This window comes from Oratosquilla oratoria, chromosome 27 (genome assembly GCF_046742065.1).
Source record: "Oratosquilla oratoria isolate Oo_2021 chromosome 27, ASM4674206v1, whole genome shotgun sequence".
In the NCBI taxonomy this organism is placed as follows: Eukaryota; Metazoa; Arthropoda; class Malacostraca; order Stomatopoda; family Squillidae; genus Oratosquilla; species Oratosquilla oratoria.
In genome coordinates this window covers 41,691,799-41,719,779 of record NC_134803.1, presented here as the reverse complement: position 1 = coordinate 41,719,779, position 27,981 = coordinate 41,691,799, and the positions used below count along the sequence as shown (strand labels likewise).

The 27,981-nt window shown below is 42.3% G+C and overlaps 1 protein-coding gene across 1 annotated transcript in view; it reads right to left on the bottom strand.

The window, feature by feature from the left end:
- Positions 1–289: 289 nt before the first annotated feature.
- Positions 290–27,981, bottom strand: part of LOC143039995 (uncharacterized) — a 38,576-nt gene continuing 10,884 nt past the window's right edge. The window contains exons 2-4 of the mRNA XM_076210513.1: positions 25,859–25,883; positions 18,706–18,890; positions 290–1,743 (exon numbers count right to left, since the gene is read on the bottom strand). Of these exons, the coding sequence (XP_076066628.1) occupies positions 1,159–1,743; positions 18,706–18,890; positions 25,859–25,883 (795 nt within the window). The 3' untranslated portion in view covers positions 290–1,158. The remainder of the gene's footprint in view (positions 1,744–18,705; positions 18,891–25,858; positions 25,884–27,981) is intronic.

Here is a 27,981-nt window from a genome sequence, read left to right as displayed (position 1 = left end):
GAAGAGCGCATGCAGCAAATAAATATAAAACAGATGATCCTAAGTGTAATATCTCTTCGCTTCAAAGTTGAACAAAGGTTATAATAGGGAATTGAACGGGTCCTCTACATTCATATACAGGATATATTCATAATAATAATAATAAGTTTGCCAACTCCACTTCTGGGAATGTTATGTATTGAAAACCATAATTGAAATAGCATAACACTGTTCTTATGTAAGGGGGAGGGAGAGGCTCCCAATCCACGTCCACCCTAGAACGTAGTGTAAGACCAAATGATTTTGGGGCTTTTTTTTGGTAGATAAGAGTTTATTATTATTATTATTGTTATCATCATCATAATCATCATCACTGCGTCTAATCTATGAGCAAAAATGGCGTAAAATATCGGGAATGTATTTACTGTTTATTTCTGTCTCTCTACGACTGGCATTTTCCTGCAATACATCGCTGTTGTAGTATTATTTATTTTTTTCTCTTTACAAACAACAAGAATGTATACGTCTACATTCTGTATTGCACACGGAAGAAACACACGCTGAACCAAGAATGTACCACTAAACAACAACAACATCAACAACATCGTCACCATCATCATCATCATCATCATCATAGTGATCATATCATCAACATCATCATTATAATGATCATATCATCACCATCACCACCATCATCATGATCATCATCATCATGATCATTACCAATATCATCATCATTATCATCATTATCACCACCACCACCGTGGTCATGACGTCATAAGTCATGAACCAGGGTCAGCAGAGGTGTTGGCGCCTGAGCCGGGGAAATGGCGGCACGGTGCCCCACGATGCCAAAAGAATGGCTCTCTGCGGTTGAGAGGCTCTACAGGGGTATGGGAGTACGGGAGACAGGGGGGAGTGGGAGGGATAGTGGGGGAATGGGGAGTGGGAGTGTGTGTGCTAGGGTCGAGCCACATCTTGCCAAGCTTGTGTTCTTCAAGAAGAACATTAACTGCTGTACCCTGCTGCATCTGCTGCTGCTACGGCGCTGGAGGTGCCAGGAGGTGTGGGGGGAGGCGGGGGAAGGGGGGACAGAGGGCGGTTTGGAGTCTGCGGGCTAAAGGGCCAGGCATCTGCTGGCCACTCGGTGGCCGCATGCGGCGTTGCGGCCTCTGCGGCCTATGTCATGATCTGGTGATTCATCTGATGGGCTGCAACATCGCCGTAGTGGTTCCAGTAGGACATGTAGTGGGCCGGATCCCATTGCGCTGTGGGCGGGTAGGCGTGGCTCGCCATCATCCCGTTGTTAGTGTCACGCCTGTCGCAGTGGACTCCCCCCACGTTGGGGGACATGATGTCCTTGTGGTGCACCATGGGAGGGGACATCATGTCCCTCGGGCACTGGGACATGAGATCCCTCGGCGCGCTACCCATGGAAGGCGGGACATCCGAAGAGGAGGAGGCCGTGGGCATGGGCGGCTGGGACTGTGGGCGTGGAGTCTCAGGCTGCTCTGGTGGGGGGGAAAGAGGGCCCTCTCCTCCCTGGTGGCTTCCCTGGCCTCCGGTGTGGGGCCCCTCGCTCAGGGGCCCTGGGGATGCGGCGGGCCCTGGGGATTCTGGGGATCCGTTCATGAGCTGTGACAGGACGGAGCTGCCCAAGTCGGCGGCCAGGTCGTTGGGGTCCATGCCGGGGAGCTGGCCGTTCTGGGCGGCCTTGTACAGCTTCTTGTATTTTGACCTCCGGTTCTGGAACCAGATCTTCACCTGGAAGAGAGGAGAGGTGACTTAGTGACGGGGGATTGTGATGGACAAGGGGTGCAGACGGTCAGGCAAGCACAAACAGACAGACACACGCTCACACGTATACAGATCAACTAACATGGCTGAAGAAATACATCAAATCGAAACACACAGATACATACAAACAAACAGACAACCACACAGTATACAGATACAAATTTAAAAAAACGCATAAAAAAGAAAAGAATTTTAGGAATTTATGAATGTCTTAATACTCTTAATACTTAGATGACTGTATACATACATGACATAATTATACATGATTCACAATCAAGAGACAATGTAGATTAATGGTTCTTAGCCTGTTTGCTTAAAGGCCCTTTACTTATGGAGTTCTGTTCCTTAAATTCCTGAAGATCACTTTAACAATTAATTATATTGTTTGAGAATCATGGATTACCATGGTTTTTTGGGGTCAGCAATCCCCCCTCCCCCTCCCCCCCACCCCGTAATTGGAAATTTCTTTTGGATTTCCAAGAGTTTTCGGACTCTTGAACGAAAGCTTCTGGTACAGATGGGAAACTCGCCCCCCTCCCCCCCCCCATTGGTGGACCACCATCGCATGATGTGACGTCATGAGACCATGGACAGAACCCACGTGTCCATGAGCAAGTACGACGTGACGCATTGTCACGTGTGTTGTCACACCAGACAATAAATAAGATGCGACACGTGACACGAATTCACGGCGGACAAACAACGGAAATTCCCCCGACGCCGTGTGATGTGTCATCTTCGGGGAAGAAGGGGAGCAAAACGTCCGAATCACGTCCGACACGTAGTGATGTCACATGTCACGCCTCAGGACTGTCCAGCCATACGTGTCAGGGTATGAGATGTCTCCACGCACGGCTATCATGGTTCAAAGCATCCACACGTGCAGTAGCGACAAAAAAGAAATACGACTCGCGTTGGCAAGAACAGATAGTGTCCCAACTCCTATGTGTTACCATATAGGATATCCTTATTTATACGTATGGCCTTGTACAGCATCCAATGCTGCAGCTTAGGTAAAATATATGTAACAATATATTCCTACGCCTAATTGTTACGGTATAGAATATCTCTAACTATGATGTGTAACGCATGTGTAACGAGAAATACGTGTCCCAGTTTTAGGTGTAACGGTGAGGGGTCCACACTTTATGTACAGGTGTGACGGGACAAGGTATACCCTCCTGTAGGTGTAACGGTGATTCGTGTACTCTTATGTGTGTGTAACGCATAAATATATCCTCTTACAAGTGTAACGGCATACAGTGTACCCTCTCATAAGTTGTAAGGGTACATAGTATAACATCTATGTGTAACGGTGCATGATATACCTTCTTATAGGTGTAACGTTGCATGGTAAACCTCTTGTAGGTGTAACGGTAACCGGTATCCGTGCGTGTTGGTGTAAGATAATAACGTATCCATGCGTGTACGTGTGAAGGTGTAAATCACCCCTAAAGGTGTAAAACAGACTTTTGTGTAGTTAATCTAGCACCAGGTATTCACCAAAGAATACAAGAATGAGAATACCTAACATTATTCATCTGTAAGCAGATGGTCAACATTTTGCGCCAGGTAAAATTCCGACGTGTTGGTATGTGATAGAGTATCATGTGGTATGCTGAGGACCATGTGGTATGCGAGTATAGGCACGCTCCAGGTCTAACAGAGCCTAACACATGTCCATGAGAGAGAAAGCCACGAAGAAGTCGGAGATAGTGTCATCATGGAGAACACTGATATGTTTATATCTCTGATTCGATTTAACGTCATGAACTCCCCCCTATCAGAAGGCTAGGACGGTGCCCCTCTAAGAAGGCTTTGTAGCGTGGAATTTATTTTACCATGCCCTTGGTCCAACTCGCTGGTGGTAGGTTTTCGAACGGCCGCCACCTCGACCACCGCCGCAGGTAGCGACGCTCTAACCCGCTCTGTTATCACAGTAGGGGGAAGTCTGTTAACTACGTGAATGGAAAAGTTGGTTTGTTTTTCTCGCCTGTGTGAGGGAAGACGTTCTTCATCGAGACCGCGGCGGGATGCATCAGTGGAGGATAGGTGAGGGTCCGAAGACAAGGAAGGAAGAGAAACAAGGAAGGAACAAAGAGGAAGCGGCAGAAGGACGACAAAGACACGCGAGTGTGTTTGTTGTCCCCGTGATGTCATCATCTCTTTGTTCGCTCGTCAATACCTGCCGCAGGGAACCGCGAAGCGTCTGCCGTCGCGTCGAAGACCGTCGGTCGGTCTGTTACCCGGCCGGTCCGTGGTGGGACCGGAGTGGGACCATTCGAGGCAATCTCAAGGATAAACAACAACAACAATAACTGCGTCAATAACAAGGAACAGCAATGACAACAACAGCGAGTAGAGCGAGTGACAACTAACAACAGGAACAACAACAATAACGACAGCGATAACAACATTGGCAATGTTAGGATCTACAACAACAACAACAACAGGTAAAAATAGAGATGGTATTGCATCAATAACAGTTGACGGTGATAGCAAACAATTGTGTCAACTACAATAGACAAACATTGTTGTTGTTTTGTTGATAGCATCTAACACGGATTACGAGCTGTTGTTAGATAAGAGGAACTAATATGTGAACAGCAGTGCATAACAAGGTCTGCTGTGTTAACAACAATAAACGGTAACATCTGAGTCCAAAGACCGTGCATAGATAAGTAACACACAAAATCCTAAGTTAGGTAAGGTCAGTTTTCTACTTTCCCCAAATACTTTACCTTGTCTTTGTGGGTTTGTTCTCTGCAATATGTTGTGTTTTCTGAAGGTGTTAGTTAGGCAAAAGCGTTTGGACTAAGATATTTCTAGAATTATAATATATATATATATATATATATATATATATATATATGTATATATATATATATAATATATATATATATATATATATATATATATATGTATATATATATATATGATGAAAAAAGTAGTAGCTCATTTGTAAATCAAAACTAAAACCACATTGGGAGCAGAAGAAACAGCTTGAAACTGTGAATCTATTTATTTCGACTGTAAGCTACTGTCCTCTTCAGTAATACTGAAGATGACTGTAGCTTACAATCGAAATATATTGAATCAGTTTGTTTTTTCTGCTCCGACTGTGGTTTGTTTTTATATACAGTATATATATATATATATATATATATATATATATATATATATATATATATATATATATATATATATATGTATGTATACACTATAGTTTGATGTTATGTAACAATATAACAATAGTATTACGAAATTAGACATGGAATCACATGATCTAGCCTAAAGGAACATACTGAGAGATGGAAAAATAACCTCTACATCAAAGAAACCACATCCCAGTGCCGATCAAAGATAAGAACTTATAAAAAACAACACCTGATAAGTTGCGTGATGACTGTAACACCTGTTCACGTCTGAACAGATGCGAAAATGTAACAGATGAATGGGGAAGATGACCACCAAGAATGGAGGAAATATTGGAGGTGATACAGACGAAGGTTATTTGGAGAGAGAAAGAGAGATAGAGAGAGAGAGAGAGAGAGAGAGAGAGAGAGAGAGAGAGAGAGAGAGGTAAAGAGATAGAAAGAAGTAGAAAGAGATAGAGAAAGATATAGAGATTGAGATAGAGAAAAAGATAGAGATAGAAAGAGATAGAGATAGAGAGATTGATAGATAGATAGAGAGAGAGAGAGAGAGATGTAGAGGGAGAAATGGAGAGGGAAGGGGGGAGAAGTAGGGCGTGTAAAAAGAAGGAGTTAAACTATTTGTGGATGTGGAGACGGTATGGAAATGTTCAAGAGATGTCACCTTGGTCTAGGATGCGGAAGTGAGAGAGGGCTGGAGAGAGGGAGAGGGAAAGGATATGAGAGGATGGGGAGAAGAGGAGAGAAGGAGAGGAGGGGGAGGAGAGGAGAGGAGAGGAGGGACGGAGAGGGAGGGAGGGACAGAGAGAAGGGGACGTACCGCTTTACACAAAAGACTCAAGAAATTTCCCATTCCGAACTCCGCCTCGTTTTCCGCCACCACAGCCTTCAGGGGGTACAAAGCCACCCCTCCAAAGCCCCCTCCCCTTCCCCCCTCCCCCAGCAACCGTGATCCATATCCACCCCGCCCACAGCTACATCATCCAGCCCCTAAGCTCCACGTACCCCACCCATACAGCCTACAATAAACACTATGACGTCATCTGTTACGTCATCGACAACCCCGCCAATCAGGAGGAAGACTCCTGGCAGCCGACGAGTGACGCGAGACCCGCATTGTCAGCCCGCACCTCGCTGTCAGCGTCTTCGTCAGGATGCTGACGTCAGCTCGCGTCTGTCGGAGGCTCGTCCCAGCGGTAGCCATTCCTACCACCACTGCCACCACCACCACCACCGCCGCCACCGCCACCACCACCAGAAACTGCATTAAATCTCTTAACCTGAACCCGTGTGTGTGTGTGTATGTGTGTGTATGTGTGTGTGTGTGTGTGTGTGTGTGTGTGTGTGTGTGTGTGTGCTCTCACGCGCGTACACGTAGGCGTGTGGGCGTGGTGAGGAGGAAGAAATCCTGATGAACAAATGAGCTGGAGAACAATAGGAGACTGAACCTCTCGGGTCGGTACCTCCTTCCTCCTCCTCCTCCTCCCCTTCCTCTTTCTCCTCCTCCTCCCCTTCCTCTTACTCGTCCGCCTCCACTTCCTCTTCCCCCTCCGCCTGCTCTTCCTCCTACTCCTCCTCTTCCTGGAAATGCAAGAATGGTACCTCCTACTCTGGTATCTGTGGAGGATCTTCGGATACCATTACCGTATCCTCGAGTCCCACTTCAGCGATTTCAGTCATTAATTATCGCATTTAATGCAACACGCCCTCTGAAGTCTTACAACAAAGATACGCCGTTTCTGTCTCTCGAGGGAGAGGCGCGTTAGTAAGTCATGTCACTCTTCTCAGAAAGGTTCGTTCACGCACGCGTATCATTAGGTTACGGGGACGAAGCCTTTTGAAAATTGTGGCGGTAATCAACAGCGTGACTTCAACAAATGCTCAGTCCACAGAACGTCTACAGCATAACCGGATGTGACTCAAGAAGAGAAGTTCGATTGTAAAGGAAGGTACGAGAACGAGAATACGTTCGTTACTGAGGTCCGTTCTTTTAGAACATGGGCCACCAAAGACGTGATCGGGCAATTGGGATTCAGCGAGCAGTGGTGGTGGTTGTCCACTGATGCAATTAGTATGACGGAACAGGAGGCCGACCACGGAGACATGTTTTTTAAATTCATTTATTTATATTTATCTTTTTTTTTTTTTTTTTTTGTCTCATTATGAACAAGATCTTCCGGTATGATTCTGGTGAGATTCTGGTTAAGTTCTGGTACAAAAATCTTCATTTATAATCAATGATTTCTTGGGTCTCCAACCAGAGAAGTAACACAAAAAGGATTTAGAATGTTCTTAAATCAAATATATTTATAAAATATGATAATAAACATTTCATCGGAATCAGAAAAATTCGAGATGATTTACTAAAACATATTTTGGAAAAAAAATTAAAACACAGAAATACAATTGGCTTCATAGCTAAGTACTACAATATCCGTTGCCTTCTATCAAATTTCTTCAACTGTATTTCTACATTGCATATCTACGATACAAATAAGTCTGTTCTGTCGTAAATTGCCCACTCGCATCGTATATATATGATTCAAAGATGTTCGTATGCCAAGGCTCATAAAAAAACACCAGCCACTATAATACATAGAAATGGAAATAGCGTTTCGTATACCTGAAGAACACCTATGACACTATACTCGCATTTGCGCGTAGACGAGGACCGAGCACTGAGAGATCGGCCGAGGAAGAGACCCGAGAGGGTGTGGTTGGGAGTGAGAGGTGAGGGATTTCCTCTACTAGGTGGTCTCGTACGATAAAGAGTGGTCCTAGTTTACAGCGTAAACGGCAGGGATCGTTCTTCCGTTTTCTTTTTATTTATTTATTTATTTATTTTTGGTCAACAAGTGATTTTGATTTTTAATTTGAAAGTGGATAGAAACAACTTCGCCAACCGTGTAGTAAATGAATGGAATAAACTTCCTGCAGAGGCTGTGCAGTGTAGTACAGCTCGAAGTTTTAAGGTTCATTTAGATAAGCACTTATGCAGTATGCTGTAAATCCTACCATTTATTTGATTTTATTCGTTTATTCATTATCTATTTATTTACTATCATTTATCTATTTTCCATTCTATTTATGAATTATTTATTATAGATTATTACAATTTGTGTTTTACTAGCTATCATCTATTCATTTATTTATGTTTTATTTATCATTATCATCTTCTTTTCCGCATCCGTCCAACGTATGGACCATAGGATCTTCTTCCTTTTTAATCTTTCATAATCCTTCAATTGTAAGACCATCACCACCCCTTCGTGGTTCACCGTTTCGATTATGTTCCGAAACGCCAGACGATATTAATGCATGACTGAGGAACGGTAGGCTGGCATTCGGTGAAAAGTACATTTACGATGCTCTACGGTATTAAACGGGTTATTTGTCTCGTGGCTCCATCCTTGCAGGGCATGAGGTAGGAAGGCCATAAAATGGCCCGGGGGGAAGGGGGTGGGGAGGGAGTAGGAAGGTGGGAGGAAGAGGGGGGTAGGAGGGGAAGGGTGGTAAGATCCTGAGATTTTTTACAGTCATCGCTATATCATCACCGACATTTTTACCTGCCCGAAAGAAAAGGGAATCACTACCCTTTGACTTAGTCAGTGATACGCAATCACGCGCGTGCGCACGCTCACGCATACACTGATTATTTTATCATCATTATTACCATTATTATTCTATGATTATTATCATTATTATTATCAATATTATTATCGTAATTGATGTCTCACCATTATTTTTGTAGCGTCCTTAATCATGGACCAAGAAGTATAATGTTGGACTATTCTTCCATGTGTGTGTGTGTGTGTGTGTGTGTGTGTGTGTGTGTGTGTGTGTGTGTGTGTGTGTGTGTGTGTGTGTGTGTGTGTGTGTGTGTGTGTGAGAGAGAGAGAGAGAGAGAGAGAGAGAGAGAGAGAGAGAGAGAGTTTGAGTGATTCACTTGCACTGGTTGTCCGAGTACTGAGGGCAAAGGTGGAGGTTCAGGGTGTCTACTGGGATGGTCTTTATTCTTTTGTCTTCTGATGGGTACGCGTTCACTTGAACTGCTTAACCGAAGAAGAAGAAGAAGAAGAGTAGGAAGAAGAGGAGGAAGGAGAAGAATAAGAAAAAGAAGAAAAAAAAAGGAAAAAGAAGAAAGAAGAAGAAGCAAAAAAGAATTGCGTATCACACTTTTATTTACGTCTTGTAACCTCCACCACATCATTCTTATGGCAGACCTGTGTGTCCACGGACATGGTCATGGGCAAAACTGCGGCCCACCCGCAGGCTTCCCGCCGCAGCTGGGAGCGTGTGCGGGCGGCACCTCCCTCTGCGGCTCAAAAAGTCGCTGCGGCAAGGAGGCGACCGCGCCAGAGTCGAGGCCAGGAACTGCGGACCCGCAAGTAAAAGTATCCAACTAACAAGAAGCTGCGCAACTACCACCACCGCAGTCTCTCAAAGGCAAAAACGTGTGTGTGTGTGTGTGTGTGTCTGTGTGTGTGTGTGTGTGTGTGTGTGTGTGTGTGTGTGTGTGTGTGTGTGTGTGTGTGTGTGTGTGTGTGTGTGTGTGTGTGTGTGTGTGTGTGTGTGTGTGTTTGTGCGCGCGCGCTCGTGCGTGCGTGCGTGTATGTATGTATGTATGCATGTGTGTGCGTCCTCGGGCATGTATGTATATATGTATATATGTGTGCGTCCTCGAGTATGTATGTATGTATATATGTATGCACGCATGCATTAGGTACGTGTGTGTGTGCGTGTGTGTGTGCGGGCGTGTATGTATATATAGATGTATATATGTAGGCATTATGTACGTGTGTGTATGTGTGGGTACACGAGCGCGTGCGCACACAAACACCAGAACTCCATATGCCCTATGCATGCTTCTCAGGTGTGTTTCTCTCCAGACCCATACCCGTTTCGCCTTCCGGACGAAAAGTCCGGATTAATGAAATGAGTCCGGGAACTGTTGAAGGCTCTTGGCAATTAAGTAGACTCAGAGGTCGAGGTAGTTAGCACCAATTAACCCGGACCGTAAACGAGCTGAAGGTCGAATTGTGAACCGTAGTTGAAGAATGCTCGTGAGATTCCGTTTCTGTGTGTATACAATCTCTCTCTCTCTCTCTCTCTCTCTCTCCCATGCCCTTTTTATTATGGAAGAAAAATAATAGCGGAGTAGCGATAGCCCATTCATATAATGTTACTCAGCGAATAAATATTTCCCAAATGCAACAATATATAAGCAGTATCGTATCAGTTTTAATTGTAAGGTACTGTGTGTGTGTGTGTGTGTGTGTGTGTGCGTGTGTGTGTGTGTGTGTGTGTGTGTGTGTGTGTGTGTGTGTATGTGTATGTGTGTGTGTGTGCGCGCGCGCAGATAAGGATGTCGAAAAAGCCACTCCTCTAGTCACCCAAGCAGAAAAGGAAAGATAAGGCACCAGTAGTAGGTAGCAGGTAAGATGCGCGCAGCAGGCAGCCAAGCAGGAGGGAACCTCTCAGCAGGTGGCTACAGAGAAAAGGTGTGAGGTCAGGTCAGTTCAGGCCAGGCCAAGAGGCGTTCATGAGCAGCCAAGGCTCGTCACCTTTACCTTATGTGTTTTGGGCTCCCTGGACAAGAAGAACCTGTACCTGTTGGATTCGAACTCGGGCACTCGCTGATCGAAGAGCAAATGAAACAAACTCGCCACACAAAGGAGGAGAGTGAATTGTGGGAGTGGACAGACCACAACTCTTGTAGACTAAGTGATTGGTCACTGTTGGAGGGTGAAGGGGGGTCATGGAGGAGGAGGAGGAGGAGGAGGAGGGAGAGAGGTAGGAGGCTCCGAAGACGAAGGAGGTAGAGGAAAGATCGCGGAGGAAGAATAGCAGAGGTTAAGAGGCAGTAGAGTAAGACAAAAATCGTCTATGCGGTCATAGAGAGGGAATAGGAGGTAGAAGAAATGAAAAGGTCGTGGAGAACGGGTAGGAAGCAGAGTTGAAAGGATGCATGAGGAAAGTATTCCCGCCTAATGGTGACCTAAAAGTTGTTCACAAAGCAAAGGTGGCAGCTCCGACCGCAGGTAAGCGTCTCCAGGCATTACACACACACACACACACACACACACACACAGATATACATACACACACATATGTATGCATGTATGTATACGTTATCCACAGGACAGCTTAATGGACGTAAGTGTGACCGGTAATAGGAATAATGACAGTGCGCAGTAGTCAAGGCAAATGCACGACAACAGCAGGCACAGCAGGCGCATTCAGTAGGCGCAGAAAACGCAGACCCGCCTGAAGTGACGAGGAACATGTTCAGAATCTGGAACAGCAAGTTACAGGAGGCAGGTCGGCAGCAGGCATATAACTCGTATGGAAGTAACACGCACAGCAGGTAAGAATGGGTCAGGAACAGCAGGTAGAGCGGCAGCAGGTAGAAGTCCTGTCTTTGAAGAACAGCGCCAGTCACTGGTGGGCGGAACGAGGCAGCAGGTTGCGTGTCGGCGGTTGGAGGTGGCGGTGGCGGCGGCGGCGGCGGTGTGGATGGTGAATGTAGTTGATGAGGGTGAAGGACTGTGTGGTGGGTGGCGGTGACGTGAAACTTGTGGTGATGAAAGCGGCCTGAGGTATGGGGGACAGAGTTGTGAAGGTTAGGATATTCCAGGCGGGCTTTGTTGTATACATGGTATGTTGTGTGTGTGTTGTGTTGTATGTATGCATGTGTGTGTGTGTGTGTGTGTGTGTGTATGTATGTGTGTATGCGTATGTGTATATGTGCATGTATGCATGCATATAATGTATGTACAGTATGTGATAAAGACAGAATCATAATGCCAACGCGGCAATGTACTGTACAACATGAAGATCCACAGATTAGCAAGAATGTAGGGTAACCATATATGGGGTGCTCTCTCCTTTGCATGTGCAGCCAACCTCCCCCCATCCCCCCACTTCCATCCATAGAACACCTGCCAGGGCATATCTCCACACGCACCGCAAAAGAGAAAAATACGAACATCGTCCCCATCACTGACCTGGGTGCCATGTTCGAGATTTTGGAACTTGAAGGGATTGTACTTTATGGTGCCGATTTGCTCACATTCGGGAAGTGTAGGCACGTGATCAGAACAATTATGTTAAGAATATTGGTTCTTAACCGGGAATGTTTGTTCTTTAATATGATAAAAAAATGGTCCAGTACTTTCGTTTTAAGAAAATTAATAATGAGTGGTTCTTTTTTTCCATCCTCAGTTCGGGAACTTTGAAGAAGAGTCAGGCTCTGTCAAACCTAAGAAGCGAATAGCTAAAGACCAACAACGAAAAATGTTCCGTTGTCTGAATAAAATCACATGACGGCAGCTGGACCATACCCACCTCGCACTGGTGGTCACATTACTAAACAAATCGTAACAATTCTCTCATTTCCTTCGTTTGCTCAAAGTCGCAAGATCTCTCTGAAGACCCCAAGAGGTTCTCATGTACACGTAGTCTGAGGACCCCTGGAGGTCCACGAAGTTTCCCAAGTGAGACCACAACCCGAAGACTAGTGTGAGTTCGTGGATGTTTACCGATTTTATTCAGTGTTGAAGTTGTCTTACCTAGGACGTTAAGGAACAGAAAAACATAAACATGGGATATAGGGTCAGAACCTCTTCTTCCCCTGGTCTGGCTTCATCATTTTGTCAGTCAGAATCTGGTTTGAACAAGTCTTTAAAGGCAACGTTTTTTCTAAGATCAGCTCTTTGGGTGTCAGAATGATGAAGTATGAGAGTCTCTCTCTCTCTCTCTCTCTCTCTCTCTCTCTCTCTCTCTCTCTCTCAATAAATAAATAAATAAATAAAAAAGCCACATCTTGTAAGATGGGTTTGAACCCACGCAGTGTGGATCAGTATACCACTGAACAGCCACTGTGGCCTCTTGGCATGTAGAGTAGGTCATCTTGAATGCGCCGAGTCTTGATCCGAGTTTTTCTGCACGAAGAATTCCGAGCAACTTGGTCTTGTCTCAAGAAAATGCCCCTTTCTATTCATATGGGAATTTATCTGTGCAGTGAAATATGCATGTGTTAATCTATGTAGACTCGTGTTCTGTGTGTGCGCGCACGCGCGCGCGTGTGTGTCTTTGTGTATGCATGTGTGAGTGTATGTGTGCGTGTGTATGTATGTGTGTATGTATATGTGTACGTGTGTGTGTGTGTGCGTGTGTGTGTGTATGTGTGTGCGTGTGTGTGTGTGTGTGTGTGTGTGTGTGTGTGTGTGTGTGTGTGTGTAGGCTATGTCTGCTGCAGTGACATGATAAACAAGCTTCAAAGTACTTTATACAGTGTAAATAGGTCCGGTGATTTAACGATTTAATTTGGCGAAATACAAAACCCCGAAATGAATGGGTCTTAGCTCGGTCGAGACCCCGTGCAAGCACTCACACACGTGTATGTGTGTGCATGAATTTATGCATGTATGCATGCATTTATATATGTTTGTATGTATGTATGTAATGTATGTATATATACATATAATACATGTATGTATGTAATGTATGTATAAATATACACATATAATACATGTATGTATGTATGTATATATGTATGTATGTATGTATGCATGTATGTATGTATGTATGTATGTATGTATGTATGTATGTATGTATGCATGTATGTATGTATGTATGTATGTATATACATACCTGCTTAGTGGGATGCGAACGACGAGAAATATACGTTACATGTATGCAGACATTGATACCAGTTGAATCTACTTTTTAATTTACTAATTTGTCTACATATTTCATTTTGTTTTACACGTGTCCCCGTTGGAAGATCTGAATGAAAAACTTTGCCCTATCAGTCATCGAAGTTATTAATTACTTTAAAAAAAAAATCAGTTTCCGTGTACGACGAGTCAGATCGATTTGGTTCGATTCGGGTGATGGCCGATGGAAGATTTAGATTTATTTTTTTATTCGTTCATTCTTATTTTTTAGAGAAAAAGAGAGGAGAGGAGAGAGAGAGAGAGACAGAGATAGAGTTAGATAGATAGAGAGAGGAGAGGAGAGGAGAGAGAGAGAGAGAGAGAGAGAGAGAGAGAGAGTTAGATAGAGAGAGAGAGAGAGAGAGAGAGAGAGAGAGAGAGAGGAGGGGAAAGAGATAGCGAGATATAGATAGAGAGAAAGATATATATCGAGAGAGAACTCTCAGACTCCATCAATCTGACGAACTTTGGATCAAAACCGAAGAGATTTTGATTTTTCTTTCCTTTTTTTTAAGAACCTTGAAGACTCGACGGATGGTCGAGGGTCGCGCTAGCGTCGTCCTCTGCTTAGTCCTCGCGTGCGATGTGGGCGGACGCCGGGGTGAGAGGACGGTACCCGGGCCTCCCTCGTACAGCTGCCCCAGCTGGTAGGGAGACTTCGGAGCACCTGGCCGATTTCACCACCGTTTCTATCCATTGGGGAGGGGGGGATACATAGCCAAGATATTCAAGACGAATAACAGAAAGAAGGAGTGACATAAGAGCCACCCTACGTGACTCTGATCCGTGGGGGTGCCGGTACCTTTTATAAAGTCCATGGGACACGTATCAGGTTGATAAAGTCGTCTGGCGAAATGTGGTAATAAAATCTACGACGTTAAGACGGAACGAAAAGAATGAAGATTTTCCATGAATGACACGTGTTGTCTATGACGTCACATGACGTCATGAATGACGTCACTTGGTTTGAAATTGTCCGAAACTGCGCAAACACTACGTCCGTCACCGTATCACGTGACATTAGCATGACACTCATAATTTCTACTACTGAGACTGGTTCGATCGTAAATGAATTTACAGTATTTAATTTTGGCTTAAAAAGAAATAAGCAAGAAATTATTTACCATATAGACTTAATAACCATAGACTTAGTAACCATGTAGTATTCGATGAAATAATTTTAAGAATGTTAAAGAGCTTTTTGGATAGGGATGACGGGTGGTAAAGGACATGAAACTGCCTAGTGTAGGCTTCATGGTCTCTTGCAATCTCCTCCATTCTTATGTTAGTCATTGTAAGAGAGAACCCCGAATGCTGTTAGAGTTGACTCTTGTCTACCAGCGCTTCTGTCCTATGTCCGGAAATCAACCAACATGTTGGATACTCTTCTTGTTCTTTCTCAGCTGAATAAAATCGCCTGAAGGCAAGGGGGGCATCACACTGGGCAAATTCTCCTCAACTCTTGTGAGTTCGGACGGGTGCAAATGACTTCGATTTACAATATTTCGTTTTTCGAATCATCAAACGTCAAATTAAACTTTGCGTCTTATAATGAGACACTAAATGATGAACTAAAAGAAGTTTAATCTGTGCAAAAGTTAGATATATTCTTGAAATATTCTTAGAAGTCAAGGATATTGTGAGCAAAATCGTCTTCTAGGTCTTCAGATTAAAAGGGTTGACGATAATTAGCCCAATGTGAACCGGAATTTAACCAAAACAAATAATAAACTCGTTTGGATGTTAACCTTTTGATCCCCGACGGAAAGCATTCGATAATCAAGGACGAACCGGGGACTGACCACTCGACAGGCAACGACGCTTACAACAAACCATCGGGTCATTGAACGTGTTCACTCACTGGAACTGTTGCCGAGTGATGGACAGATCCTAGTCGAGGTACTCCACAATGAAAAAATGTTACAAGTACTGGAAACGTTCAAAGGTAAGAAACGTTTACGATTTTCGAAACAACATAGGGAGTCCCCGATTAAGAAAATATAACAATAATAGTAATAATGATAATGATAATAACAGCAACAGTAATAAAAATGATAATAATAAAAAAACGTTCCAGGCACTGGAAACGTCCAAACTCAAGAAACATCTAAGACAACGATCTTGTCACAATGTAGGTTCTAAAACAATAGATAAACAAATAGATAAATGATAATTCTGGAGACGGGAAATGTAAACAAAAGAAACGTTTAAGGAAATATCTTGCATCAATTGTAGCCAAGAAACAGTTAAAGGTCTATTCAGGTGGACATTTGCTTTCAGTTCTAAGTACTACGGTGTTCATCTCTTCCACGGAACTGTAGTCATCGTACAGCTTTGGTTCGTAGACGTAGAACGTGTGCAAGACTTTTACATCGTCACTTGTTCGTACCATAGTTATAAGATAAACATACATTGTAAACTGGTATGTTATAACACATTTGTAAATGTTCACTATAAACCCACTATCGGAGAAATAATATCGGAAGTACAGGAAAACTGTATATTTCGACTACTATCTGTAGTCCTCTTCAGCATAAGAGGACTACAAATAGTAGTCGAAATATACAGTTTTCCTGTACTTCCGATATTATTTCTCCGATAGTGGGTTTATAGTGAACATAAACGTACATGTGTTCCCTGTCGGGGTGGCCAAGGTTAGAAAGGGGCTTTTGGTGTATGTTTGCTCCTGTGTTGAGTATTGGGGGTGGGTAGGTGAAGGACAATGCATTGGAGTTCAATCTTAATAGTCCACTGCAGGACACCTCTATCTCCTGAGGAGTGATACAGCCTTTGTACCTCACCACAGTGCCTTTATCCGGCTTGGTAAGGTTGTATACATGGTGAGAAGTACATGTGGAGTTATTGTGTTGGAGTAGCTGTGGTTGTTTATCTTAGTAGAGACTTAACCACTCCAATACGGTAACTCGCATTGTGGCTTTTGTACTCCTGAGAAGACATGCTTTTATGTTGTTGAGGGGGAAGAGGACGGGGTGGACTCCGGTCTGAAGGGGGTCTAAATGGACCGTGACCCACTTAGACCGGAGGAGATCCCCTCCAGATGCATGTAATAGCCTGGAGTAAACCAGAGCACATTATAAAAACTACGTCAGTGTGTTAAAAAGAGCTAATTGAATGGTTAAAAGAGATGAGAGAATTATATTCGTCAAAGGAAATAAATAAACTGTGACACATACACACACACATATGTGTATACAGTATGTGTGTGTATGTGTGTGTGTGTGTGTGTGTGTGTGTGTGTGTGTGTGTGTGTGTGTGTGTGTGTATTCATTATATAGGGCATGAATTTTTTATGAACTACATAGAACCTCGTTCAGTAAGTGTAAACACAGTACAAAGTAACTTTGGGCTAGACGACAAATATAGGTAACAGCTGAACACCTACTCCAGGGGATGCGAGCAGATGAACACCTGAACATCTACTGAAGCAGGTGTTTCCCATCACGACGGGGTAGGTGGGAGTGGGAGGGCGGGGGGAGGGGGGAGGGGGTGTCCGGAGGGCGTGCCAAAGTCCCAACCGTGTACGAAGGCAAGGAAAACATATATATATACATTTCCCTTCTCCCGCATACACTCTGTTCTTTACCCAGACTGACTTGATTGACTTCACTTTTGATATCTTCGTTTACGACATCGACGTACTCAAGCCTATGGCGTCGCCTTATCAACCGAATAAGGAAATGTTGCAATAACCCTCACCCACGTTTTCTTTTTGCTGAACCTTTTTTTTTTCCCTTTTAGATCAAATACCTCTTCGTACCCAGTCCCTGATTGGAAGAATAGGTGCAAGAAGTACGACCACAATCTTTGCAAGCACGCACACACTCATCCCCACTGCACCTACCCTTCTCAAAAGACACACACATACACACACACACACACACAGTCATATAGAGACAAACGCAGAGAGAGAGAGAGAGAGAGAGAGAGAGAGAGAGAGAGAGAAAGGGAGGGAGGGGTGAGCAGACAGACACAGTCATATAGAGACAAACGGAGAAAAAGAGAGAGAGAGAGAGAGAGAGAGAGAGAGAGAGGCAGACAGATAGGCAGTCATATAGACAAACGCAGAAAGATAGATAGATAGATAGATAGATAGAGAGAGAGAGGCAGACAGATAGACATACACATAGTGACATCCAGACACAGAGATAGACAGCAACAGCAACAAACAGAACAGACTGAGGCCAACACAACAGCCATTATTTATCATCATTCTGGCAGTGAGCAGTACCTCGCAGACATCACCACCGTTAGCAGCAGCTCCGAGGACTGCGAAACACCGGATCTGGAGGCGCCAAGGTCAACCCAAGCAAGAAGAAGTCAGGCGGGACCTCGAGGAGGGTGAACCCACACCCCGAAGACAATGGTCTTCAGGGTTCTCCGCGTTATCAACATTGATCGACAATAATGATATTGCCAGTGTTAATGTTGTTGGCAACCACGGAGGGTACCTCAACTCCCATTCCAGTACCAAGGATAGAAGCGCTGGTAAGCTACAGAACAACAACGGTAATAATCCCAGCAACCTAAAGAACAATGGACTCGGGAGTGTTCTCACGTTTTCAGCATTTATTGACGGTGATCATAGTGTCAATATTTATTTTGTCGATTGCCATGGCCCTTCTAGTGCGTTTAAGATCGACGACCAATTATCAAGATATATTTCTAATATGTCTGACAGTCACCTGACGCGATCTGCACTAATGAGATTATGTCAGTATTTTCGATGAATATCGTACATAGCCAAAGGTTTTATCATGTGATATGTAGAAACACATCTGCTAATCACCAAGAAGAGGTAGGGGCAGAGAGAGGTGAACTTTAGGCTGAGACATTCAACGAAGTGTTTTAAAGTTGCAAGATCAAACGGTAGTCTAGACTTGACTGCTTTAAATATCACAGAAGTCAAATTCTTTGTGGCTCAAAGATTCTCCTGCTGTTTGGCTCAGAGAGTCTCTTATGTATTGGCTCTCCTATGGTATCTTGAGATCGTTCAAGGATCCAGACGAAGAGGTAGACGAACTGTCGATGCTTACCTGTGTCTGTGTGAGACCCAGTTTAGCGGCCAGTTCGGCGCGCTCCGGCAGGGCCAAGTACTGCGTCCTCTGGAACATCTTGTTGAGCTGCTGCAGCTGGAGACTCGAGTAGATGGTCCGCGGCTTCCGGATCTTCTTGCCCTTGGCCGTGACTCGGACTTCTCCTCCCTCTGTTTTCTCGGTCACTGCAAAACCAAAAGAAAGTGTTGTAGCAAAAGAGTGGGGGAATGGTTTAGATGAGATAGTACACGTGGGAAGAGAGAGACCAGGAATAAGGTAAAGGGACGAGATAAGAGAAGGTTGCAAGTGTGACGTGGCAGTTTGGGAAGGTCTTTGTTCAGCATTAGACTCCGGATGAGTAATGATGGGGTGAAGTGAGGTAAGAAGACGAAAAGGGTTGTGGTGGTGCCAATTGGTAAAGATGATGATAAAGGACAAATACCATTGGTATTAAGGAAGATTAGGTTAAGTTAGCTTAACATTGGTTCAGTGGTTTTCAGTATAACTAGTCGCTGTTAGTGGATGTATAATTGTTTTATACGGTGGTTTCCAGGAGGCTGATAAACAGAAACGCATAAAAAAGTAGGTTGAGGACCTCTCTACCAAGAGGTGAGTGTCAGAGCATAAGAAAGGGAAATTAAGCTACCCGGAGACAAAGACACAAAATTGTAATGACAGTCTCTAGAAAAAAAATATAGAAAAATAAATGATAAAAGATATATAAATTAATAATAATAATAAAAAAGACAGAGGCCTAAGAGACGATCTCAAAAATAGGAGAAGTTTGATCGGTGTGTGTTAGTGATCTGGGATTACTTCAGGTTTTCTGAAGGGTCGTGCTAAACAACCTAAAGTGGTCATCACACTGGTCTATATTTCCTCCCACACCCTACCTCCAACTTCCATTTGAATAACTAGAATATGACCTCGCTTACAGAAATCTAGACTTCACTTAGAACATTTTAAAAGTATGTCTAACATTCGCATATTTCTACAATCTCTTACTTCATCGTTCAGCTTTGCAATATATGGCGGAAAGTTAATTTGACATCTCTAAAAATATATATATATATATATATATATATATATATATATGTATATATATATTGTAACCGAATTCGTTTTTACTCAAATGAATTCCCAACAGTATGTGCTGGTAAAGGCCGTGGAAGCCCAGTGTGATATCCCTTTAAGAGGTTTCAGGCTTCAAGCTAGAGGTTGTCTGGATTGGCAAAAGGTTAAGGATTAATTAACAATTATGAAAAAATGAGCTCTCAAGAACTGTGTGAAGTGTTAGGCTGAAGAGAGATTTATATCAAAATCGTGGAGCCTTGGAGCGTAGATGTTTTAGGAGCTGGACTTCATGTTGCAAATTGCAGAGGTAAAGTGACAATACTGGATGGTTACAAGAAGGAGCAATCTATAGGGCAAAGGCTTGTTTTTGGCATATGTAACACAATGTAATGCCAGATTTTAGTTATCTATTTACTTATCTATTCATTCATTTACAAAGTTAGGTCCAGTCCAGTACTCATATTGACTATGGGTTAGCATTGGACCATGAGTTTACGAGAAGGATCGTGTAATTGATATAATTAAACTCGGCAATCTAGAGGTATTCAAAAACACCTGCCTTACTCGACTAGATTCGCACTTTTTAATGTCTAAAATTCATTCTAGAAGAAGCGGCTTTCATATGACTAAGTGGCGTGTTGTTTTAGTGTACTTCGTATGCCTCGGGTCATTGCTAATGCAGAATGATTAGTGTATAGCCTTAACTCTTTTCAAGGAAAGCAAGATGCAATGTCAGAACGGCAGAAGCTTTCGGTCCAGTGAAGAATGGACTTCCGTTAAGAACATCGTCTCAGTAGACAATGGATCTCCTTTCCTCAAGGTTCTTTCAGTTTGAATGTACTCAATGTGTGACCACATGAACGAGTCTGGCATACAAGAAAGCATAACGACGAGCCTTCCATTGTCTACGTCACTGGCCATCGGACATGGTATCCAAGTTCCCGATGAAAAAGGTCAGTGACACGTGACTTAACCCTTTTGTCACGTCACAAATAACCCTTCCTACGTCACACTTAATTCTCTGCCTTGCTGACAGCCTGTGTCCCCATACCTGCTTATAATAAACGCAGCAATCCATACACACCCATACATGTTGATATGTTATACTTCCAAATCTATACGAAAGCTAAACGTTTCTATATCTACTGACACCTTTCATGTTTTCATGCTATGTTTTTATACATGCTAATCTCCAGACATGTACTCGATAATATCCTATGCTCTTAAACTTGCCAAAAATATTATGACCCAGTGCCTGTTGACATCCTGTCATATTTATGACAATGTCAAATAATGCTACTGGCCAAGATGCTATGCCCCTCATACATTCAGCAACTGTTTTTTTTTATCTTTATACCCACTACTCTTGCCTCATTGATGACGTCATTTATTGCACCCCATATATGTTGTTCGAACTACCCCCTATCTCCCCTACAACACTTCTGTTCGTTTATGATTTCTGCGGTCTTTAACTATTTCCTTGCAAACTAGATACTGGTTGATCTGGACACACACACACACACACACACACACAACATATATGATAGGGTGACGCTCAAATCACACACCCGTTTCATACAATTAATATTCATCTAACAATACCCTCACATCTCGGCACCTTGTGGATGAAGGGGCATCCCTGAACCACGCCACATCGCTCGGCTCTCCACACATTTGGACGCAGAAACTTAGCACAGGGAAATATATCTGTCTATCTATATACACATGGCTTTTTCCACCTTACAAGGGAGGTAGCTAAGTCAAAAGGCAAGTACCCATTCCCACCCATTCCATTCCAATCCACCACCCTTTCCTCCTTATCATCTTAGCACCTCATGGATGACGGGTCATGCCTGTATCACTCCCACTGCCCTGGGTCAGAAACAATGCAGCAAGGAAGTTTTACTTAATTGGTGATCCCCCCCAACTCCATACCCAGGGAAACAAGTAAACATATAATTTTCACAAACAGAAATAAAATAAAGACGAATAAATTATATCTACGAAATAAGGAGGCATTTGGTCATGTATTGACGAAATAAGGGAGAAAATGGTTATATATTTACGAAATAAAGGGGGATGTGATTGTGTCTTCACGAAATAAGGGGGCAAATATTATATATTTACGAAATAAGGAGGCATGTAGTTATACATTTGTAAAATGAGGGGGCATGTAGTTATGTCTTTATGACATAAGGGAGGAAATGGTTTTATATTCACGAAATAAGGAGGTATATAGTTATATCTTTATCAAACAAGGGAGAAATGGTTATATATTTACGAAATAAGAAGGCATGCAGTTATATCTTTACAAAGTAAAGGAGCAAATGGTTTTATAATTACGAAAAAAGGACGTGGTTTTCAACCAAGCCCGTTAATAATGCCATCTTTATTTTGCTTTCAGTTAGATAAAAAAAAATTCATCCAGACCTGGTATGCCAGGATTTCTTGTGTATATTATCATTATTTTTGTTGCTTCTGTTATATAATTATTACCATCATTATTGATATTATCATCATTATCATTATTATTATTATCATCATTGTCATTACTATTATTATTATTATCATTATTGTTTTGTACCCAATTAAAACTACATTCACAAGAAGTTTGAAATTAATGCCTTAGTAACAGTGAAGTCGATTGCGTTCACCTTCACTCATCATTAGTCCGAGTTCAATCCCTGATTGTTGTGGTAAATATTCTATCCATTTAGACCTTGCAAATATTCCAGAGTTAACAAATAGGACCTCAGTCGTAGGATCTTGAGCATGTACTGTAGAAGAAGATATACAAAATTTGGTACGTTAGGAAAATAGTGAAAATTTCTTTAGGCAATATAGATTCCACCAATTAGAAATAAATATGTTGACAGAAAAACAAAGACACACGATGGCGCAGTGGTAGAGTCCCCGGCCGACACTATGTCCGGGTTCGAATCCCCCCTCAGGGCTGAAGTAATTTCAGTATCGCTACGCTGCGAGTCGTTATTTCAACTCTTGTGGGCGGGGAGTTGGGTGTGTGTGTGCGTGTAAGGTCACAGCATTACCCATATAGATCGGTCATATATGAGCTCTGAGCTCTCATCCGAGAGGGAAAAAGCTGTCGATCACGAGTCCAACACGTGATCCAAGACCATGGTGAATCCCATTGGCAGATATTTTCTTTAACCTGACTCCGACCTACGGGTCCTGTTACTAGTTTCTCCAACTAACCTTTCTACTAGTTACTACATCTAATTAGGTCTCAACAGTAGTATCCGAACTCCTAGATATCCGGTATCGTAGGTCCGATATAGGCCCAGTCCACTGTTCCGATGACGTCATTCAGCCACCGATTTAACGGACTACCATTCATCGGACCAGTATTTAACGGAATTCGGAAACAACGGACAAAATTCATCGACATAAAATCATTTTTTGAGTTCCACCATCCCCACTATACGATCACAGCACATCAAGAACTCGTCTTCTCAATCTAGAGTAAGTCTGAGACCAAATTGCATTGAATGTGTTTGATGTATCATACATACCGAACCAAAACCCACACTCACCCCCTTTTTGTGTCCGGTAAATGGAGTGACTGCCGTCCGGACACTAACTTGCGTGCCCGGTTACTAATCCGGGTAACTGTAGTTCAGCCTTAGTGACCCACTGTAGGACCGGCCTACCCCCTAAGGGACGATGCAACCTCTGGATCTCACCACGGTGGGTTAATCCGGCTTAGTATAGTTGTATAGATGGTGAGAAGTTCATGTGAAGTTTTGGAATGTGGCCGTGTATTAAGTCTGAAATCAGTGTGATCAACTCGACCATGCTTATTTGGTGTTTGCATATACATACATCCACACACACACACACACTCATATATATATATATATATATATATATATATATATATGTGTGTGTGTGTGTGTGTGTGTGTGTGTGTGTGTGTACAACACTGAATGGGTCCCAGTGAACAGATATACATTTTTATCAACCACAATACACTTTAATTCTGAGCCATCAACATCGAGAGACTCGAAGAGGCCAACATGGCCGTACCACGTTTCAATTTCTGCATGTTGGCCTCTACGAGTCTCGATGTTGATGGCTTAGAATTCAAATATATTATAGTTTATATATGTATATGTATGTATATATATATATATATATAAATATATATATATATATATACACGAAAATAATGTACAGCACCTTTGATGCCTTAATGTTAGAGCTGGTTAACGCTACAGGGTAGTTCTATTGACCTTGGATTGGTCTGCAGTTCAATTTTGGTATGGTCTAAATACCTAGTGAGTCACGGTGAAATGGTATGCGTCTCACGGTCTGGCTGTGAGAGTGTGTGCCTGGGAATCCCCCGTGAGATTTCAGTATGTAATGTCATGGACACTCGATTCTAACCCATGATATTTCGGAACTATTCCACTATGCATTTCCCGCTATGACCGTCTAAGGCTCGTTTCACACGTACCGACTTTTCGCCGTGCACCGGCCTCGACACGGCGTCGCGCTCAAACATGGGTGACTACATGTGAAAGGGTCCATAGAGAATCATGGAGTTATTTGAAAATACGACGTCGTGTCGTGAACGACGTACGGTGAAAGTCGATACGCGTGAAAGATGCCTAATACATTCTTGTATACAGCATTTCCCTGTTTATCAGAGTATTGTTCTCAATTATTTTTTGTTCGAGCAACAAGTAGGAAATACATGTTTATATAATTCTAATATAGTAAAGATCACTTATAACTCTCCCCATTATCACTTGTTTCTATCCTTGTAATGTACTAGATAAGGGAATGTTATAAGAAACAGAGGTTACTTGAATATTGACATAGTTCTTTGAATTGTACACAAAAATCTTAGTTGTTATCCAGGATGTATATATGTATACCTATATGTATGTATACATAACTACAAAGTAATGTCGTAACACATTAGTAAATTTCAACAAAAACCCACTGTGTTGGATAAGAAGAAATGAAATAAATAGATTCCATATATTTCGATCACGGACTGTGATCCTCTTTAGTGGAATACGTATTCCACTGAAGAGGATCACAGTCCGTGATCGAAATATATGGAATCTATTTATTTCATTTCTTCTTATCCAACACAGTGGGTTTTTGTTGAAAGGTATGTATACATGTATCCATGTAATGTATGTGTATATGTATGTACATATGTATATGTGTATGTATGTATATGTATGTGTGTATGTATGTATGTATGTATGTATGCATACTTAGTTCTTGATTTGTGAGAGGTGCATTTGTTGATAGCCACACCCTGTAATAGGCAGTAGGGTCATGTAGTTCACTGAACATTCACAGTCACGAAGCCGCAAAGGAAACAACACATAATTTTCCTCTTTTGTCAATCACTTGTTAGTTATTTCACCCAATACTATCGACCTTTATCACTGGTTCCAGTACACATCTACATTGTGGTACGATTTATTAAAAGAAAAAAAGATATATTTCTCTCCGGGTCTGCCCCCCCCCCCTTTGGACTCTAGGGGTCTCGATTCCGGGGGGGGGGGTCGTCCAATAACTTAAGAATGAACGAGATTGCAAGAGACAATTAGGCTTACACTAGGCAGTTCCTTGTCCCTTACCATCTGTCATCACCATCCATAAATTTATCTAATATTCTTTTAAAACAATCAATTGTTTCCGCTCTCATGATTACTAAGTCTATTCCATTCGTTAACCAGTCAGTTGGTTAAACAGTTCTTGTCTATTTCCTTCTTGAACCACTGGAACAATCACTAAGAAGAAAAATCCCCAACTCGTATCACCATGTTTGGCATACGAGCCTCTCTTCATTTTTCATCTCTAAACAAATCCTTTGTGTGTTTCCCTCCCTAAATCCTCTCCATGAGTTTAAGGCCCCCTACCCTCTATACACACACACTAGACACTGTGAGATACAAAGACGGGACACCACGGGCGTAGCTCCTCTTCCCGTAAGATACAACTGGGTAAACACACACACACACACACACACACACCAATTAGGTTACCTCTACCATGCGATAACAACGGTTGAAAAACAGATCAGGGTACTTACTTCCGAAGACTGCACGTGCGAAACCAAGAAAGAAAAAGAAAATAGATTATTAGATTTTATGTCAAAACAGCAGGAGAAAGCATTTGTTATTCGTAAAATTATTTTGGAAAAATATAACAGAACTACAGTATGGTGGTAGGAACATTTTAACAATATAATATATATGGCATATGGTTAATGACTTCTGTGAATCTGAATTTGTTTAAAGAGTTATGAAAGGTGACAGTTCAATGAAATTAACATTAAGTTAGTCAAATGTAAAAGATCTTTACTAGAATTAATTTACGCAGTCAGTCAGGTTCCACCCCTTCTCGATGACGTAGTACTAAAATACCGCAATGATTGGTTACATCAAATTCCCGTAACAAATCACAATTGCATTTGGTTCTTACGTCATAATGAGGAGGTGAAGACTTGTATACATCCGTCATCAGGGCATACAAGTATCTAAAGAAAAAATGCATCAGCTCATATAATCAAAGAAATAATCAGACTTAACTTTGGCTTTGAAGATTCATATACACAATTTTTTCTTAAAGAATCGAAAGCTCAACAGGTATAAGTCGTCACTGTAGAGAACTCAAACTTGAAAGATCAGAGTTCTGAGGATCGAAGTATATCTTCGAGAGACTAGAGATCTATCGAGTGGGATGTGTACATTCATTACGAAAAGTATATCCGAAAAAAAAAATCCGTTTGAGAAAGAATTGGAGAACGAAAAAGTTCAACAAACCAACTAGTATCACGTGACTACATCCAAATTCAAGCATTATCTTTAGTCACGACTAAACCCTGTTTTAATTAATTCATTTATTTGTTTAATTTTCATATATATTTTTCCATGGATGAACATCGTCGAAGAACGCCCGATGAACAACATGGCCTCTGATTTGAGAATACAAGAGACAATAAAACCTATACTAGGCAGTTCCATGTCCATTACTACCTGTCATCCCCATCCATGAAGTTGTCTAACCTTTTCTTAAAACAACCGATAGTTTTCAGCGCTCACTACATGGTTACTAAATCTATTCCATTCGTTGACTACTCTATTGGTAAACCAGTTCTTGCCTATTTCATAGACTTTAAATGAGATTTATAAGAAAGAGCACAAAAATAGGAACAGAAAGAAGGTAGATTTTTTTTTTTTTTTTTAGAATGGTCTCCAGTCATAAAAGAATCCTTCGTGACTCTGGCCCGTAGGGGATTATCAAAACATGACTAAACGTGTGTATGTCTAACCTAGTTGTAATATACTGTATAGGAGACTGAGGAGCTATGTGAGTATAGTCCCGCCTCTTTCCATTCTATACCTTCATCCAAGGCATTTTGATAAGTTCTTATTTCTATATGGAAAATCATTTCCCAATGGCCTTCAAAGATTTTTCTTTTTATTTCATGTCATGGCCTTTGATATTCTTCTCATTCTGTTCTAAGGTCTGCTTTATCTATATAAAGGGAAAGGTTCTTTTCATACATGTATGTATATACAGTATGTACACACACATAATCGACAAAGACTATGTGCGTGTATGCTTATGTATCTTTGCGTGCGTGCGTTCGTGTGTGTGTGTGTGTGTGTGTGTGTGTGTGTGTGTGTGTGTGTGTGTGTGTGTGTGTGTGTGTGTGTGTTCGCGCAATGTGTACACCATTATATAGAGAAACCAACATCGAAGGAACGCCCATGCAAATTACACGTCAACTGGAGCGGATCTGAAATGACTTATGGAACCAATGGATTATGGAAATGCAGAAAGAGTCCAGATTGTTTTAAGATTAGATTTCGTTGACAATAACCATCGCTTCTATCCCCGGGGGGACAATATCACACCGGAGGGTCCTAGAGGAGAGTTGAGAGTGGAATTGAGATAGAAGTAAAATGCGATTTTCTTTCTTTCTTTCTTTTTCTTTTTGGAGATCAACTCTGGGAAGAAATTGAAGGGCCGAGATGTTGGTATTGGAAATAGAATAGGAATTTATTTGGGATGGGGAAGGAGTATGTTATGGGGATGGTTTTAAGAATGTATCCTGTTTTGGCAGTGCTTGTTTGGGTGACAACTAGGTATATACGAAAAGTGTTATAAATTTGGGGTGGGGGATGTTTTGGGGGTAATTTTAAGAAT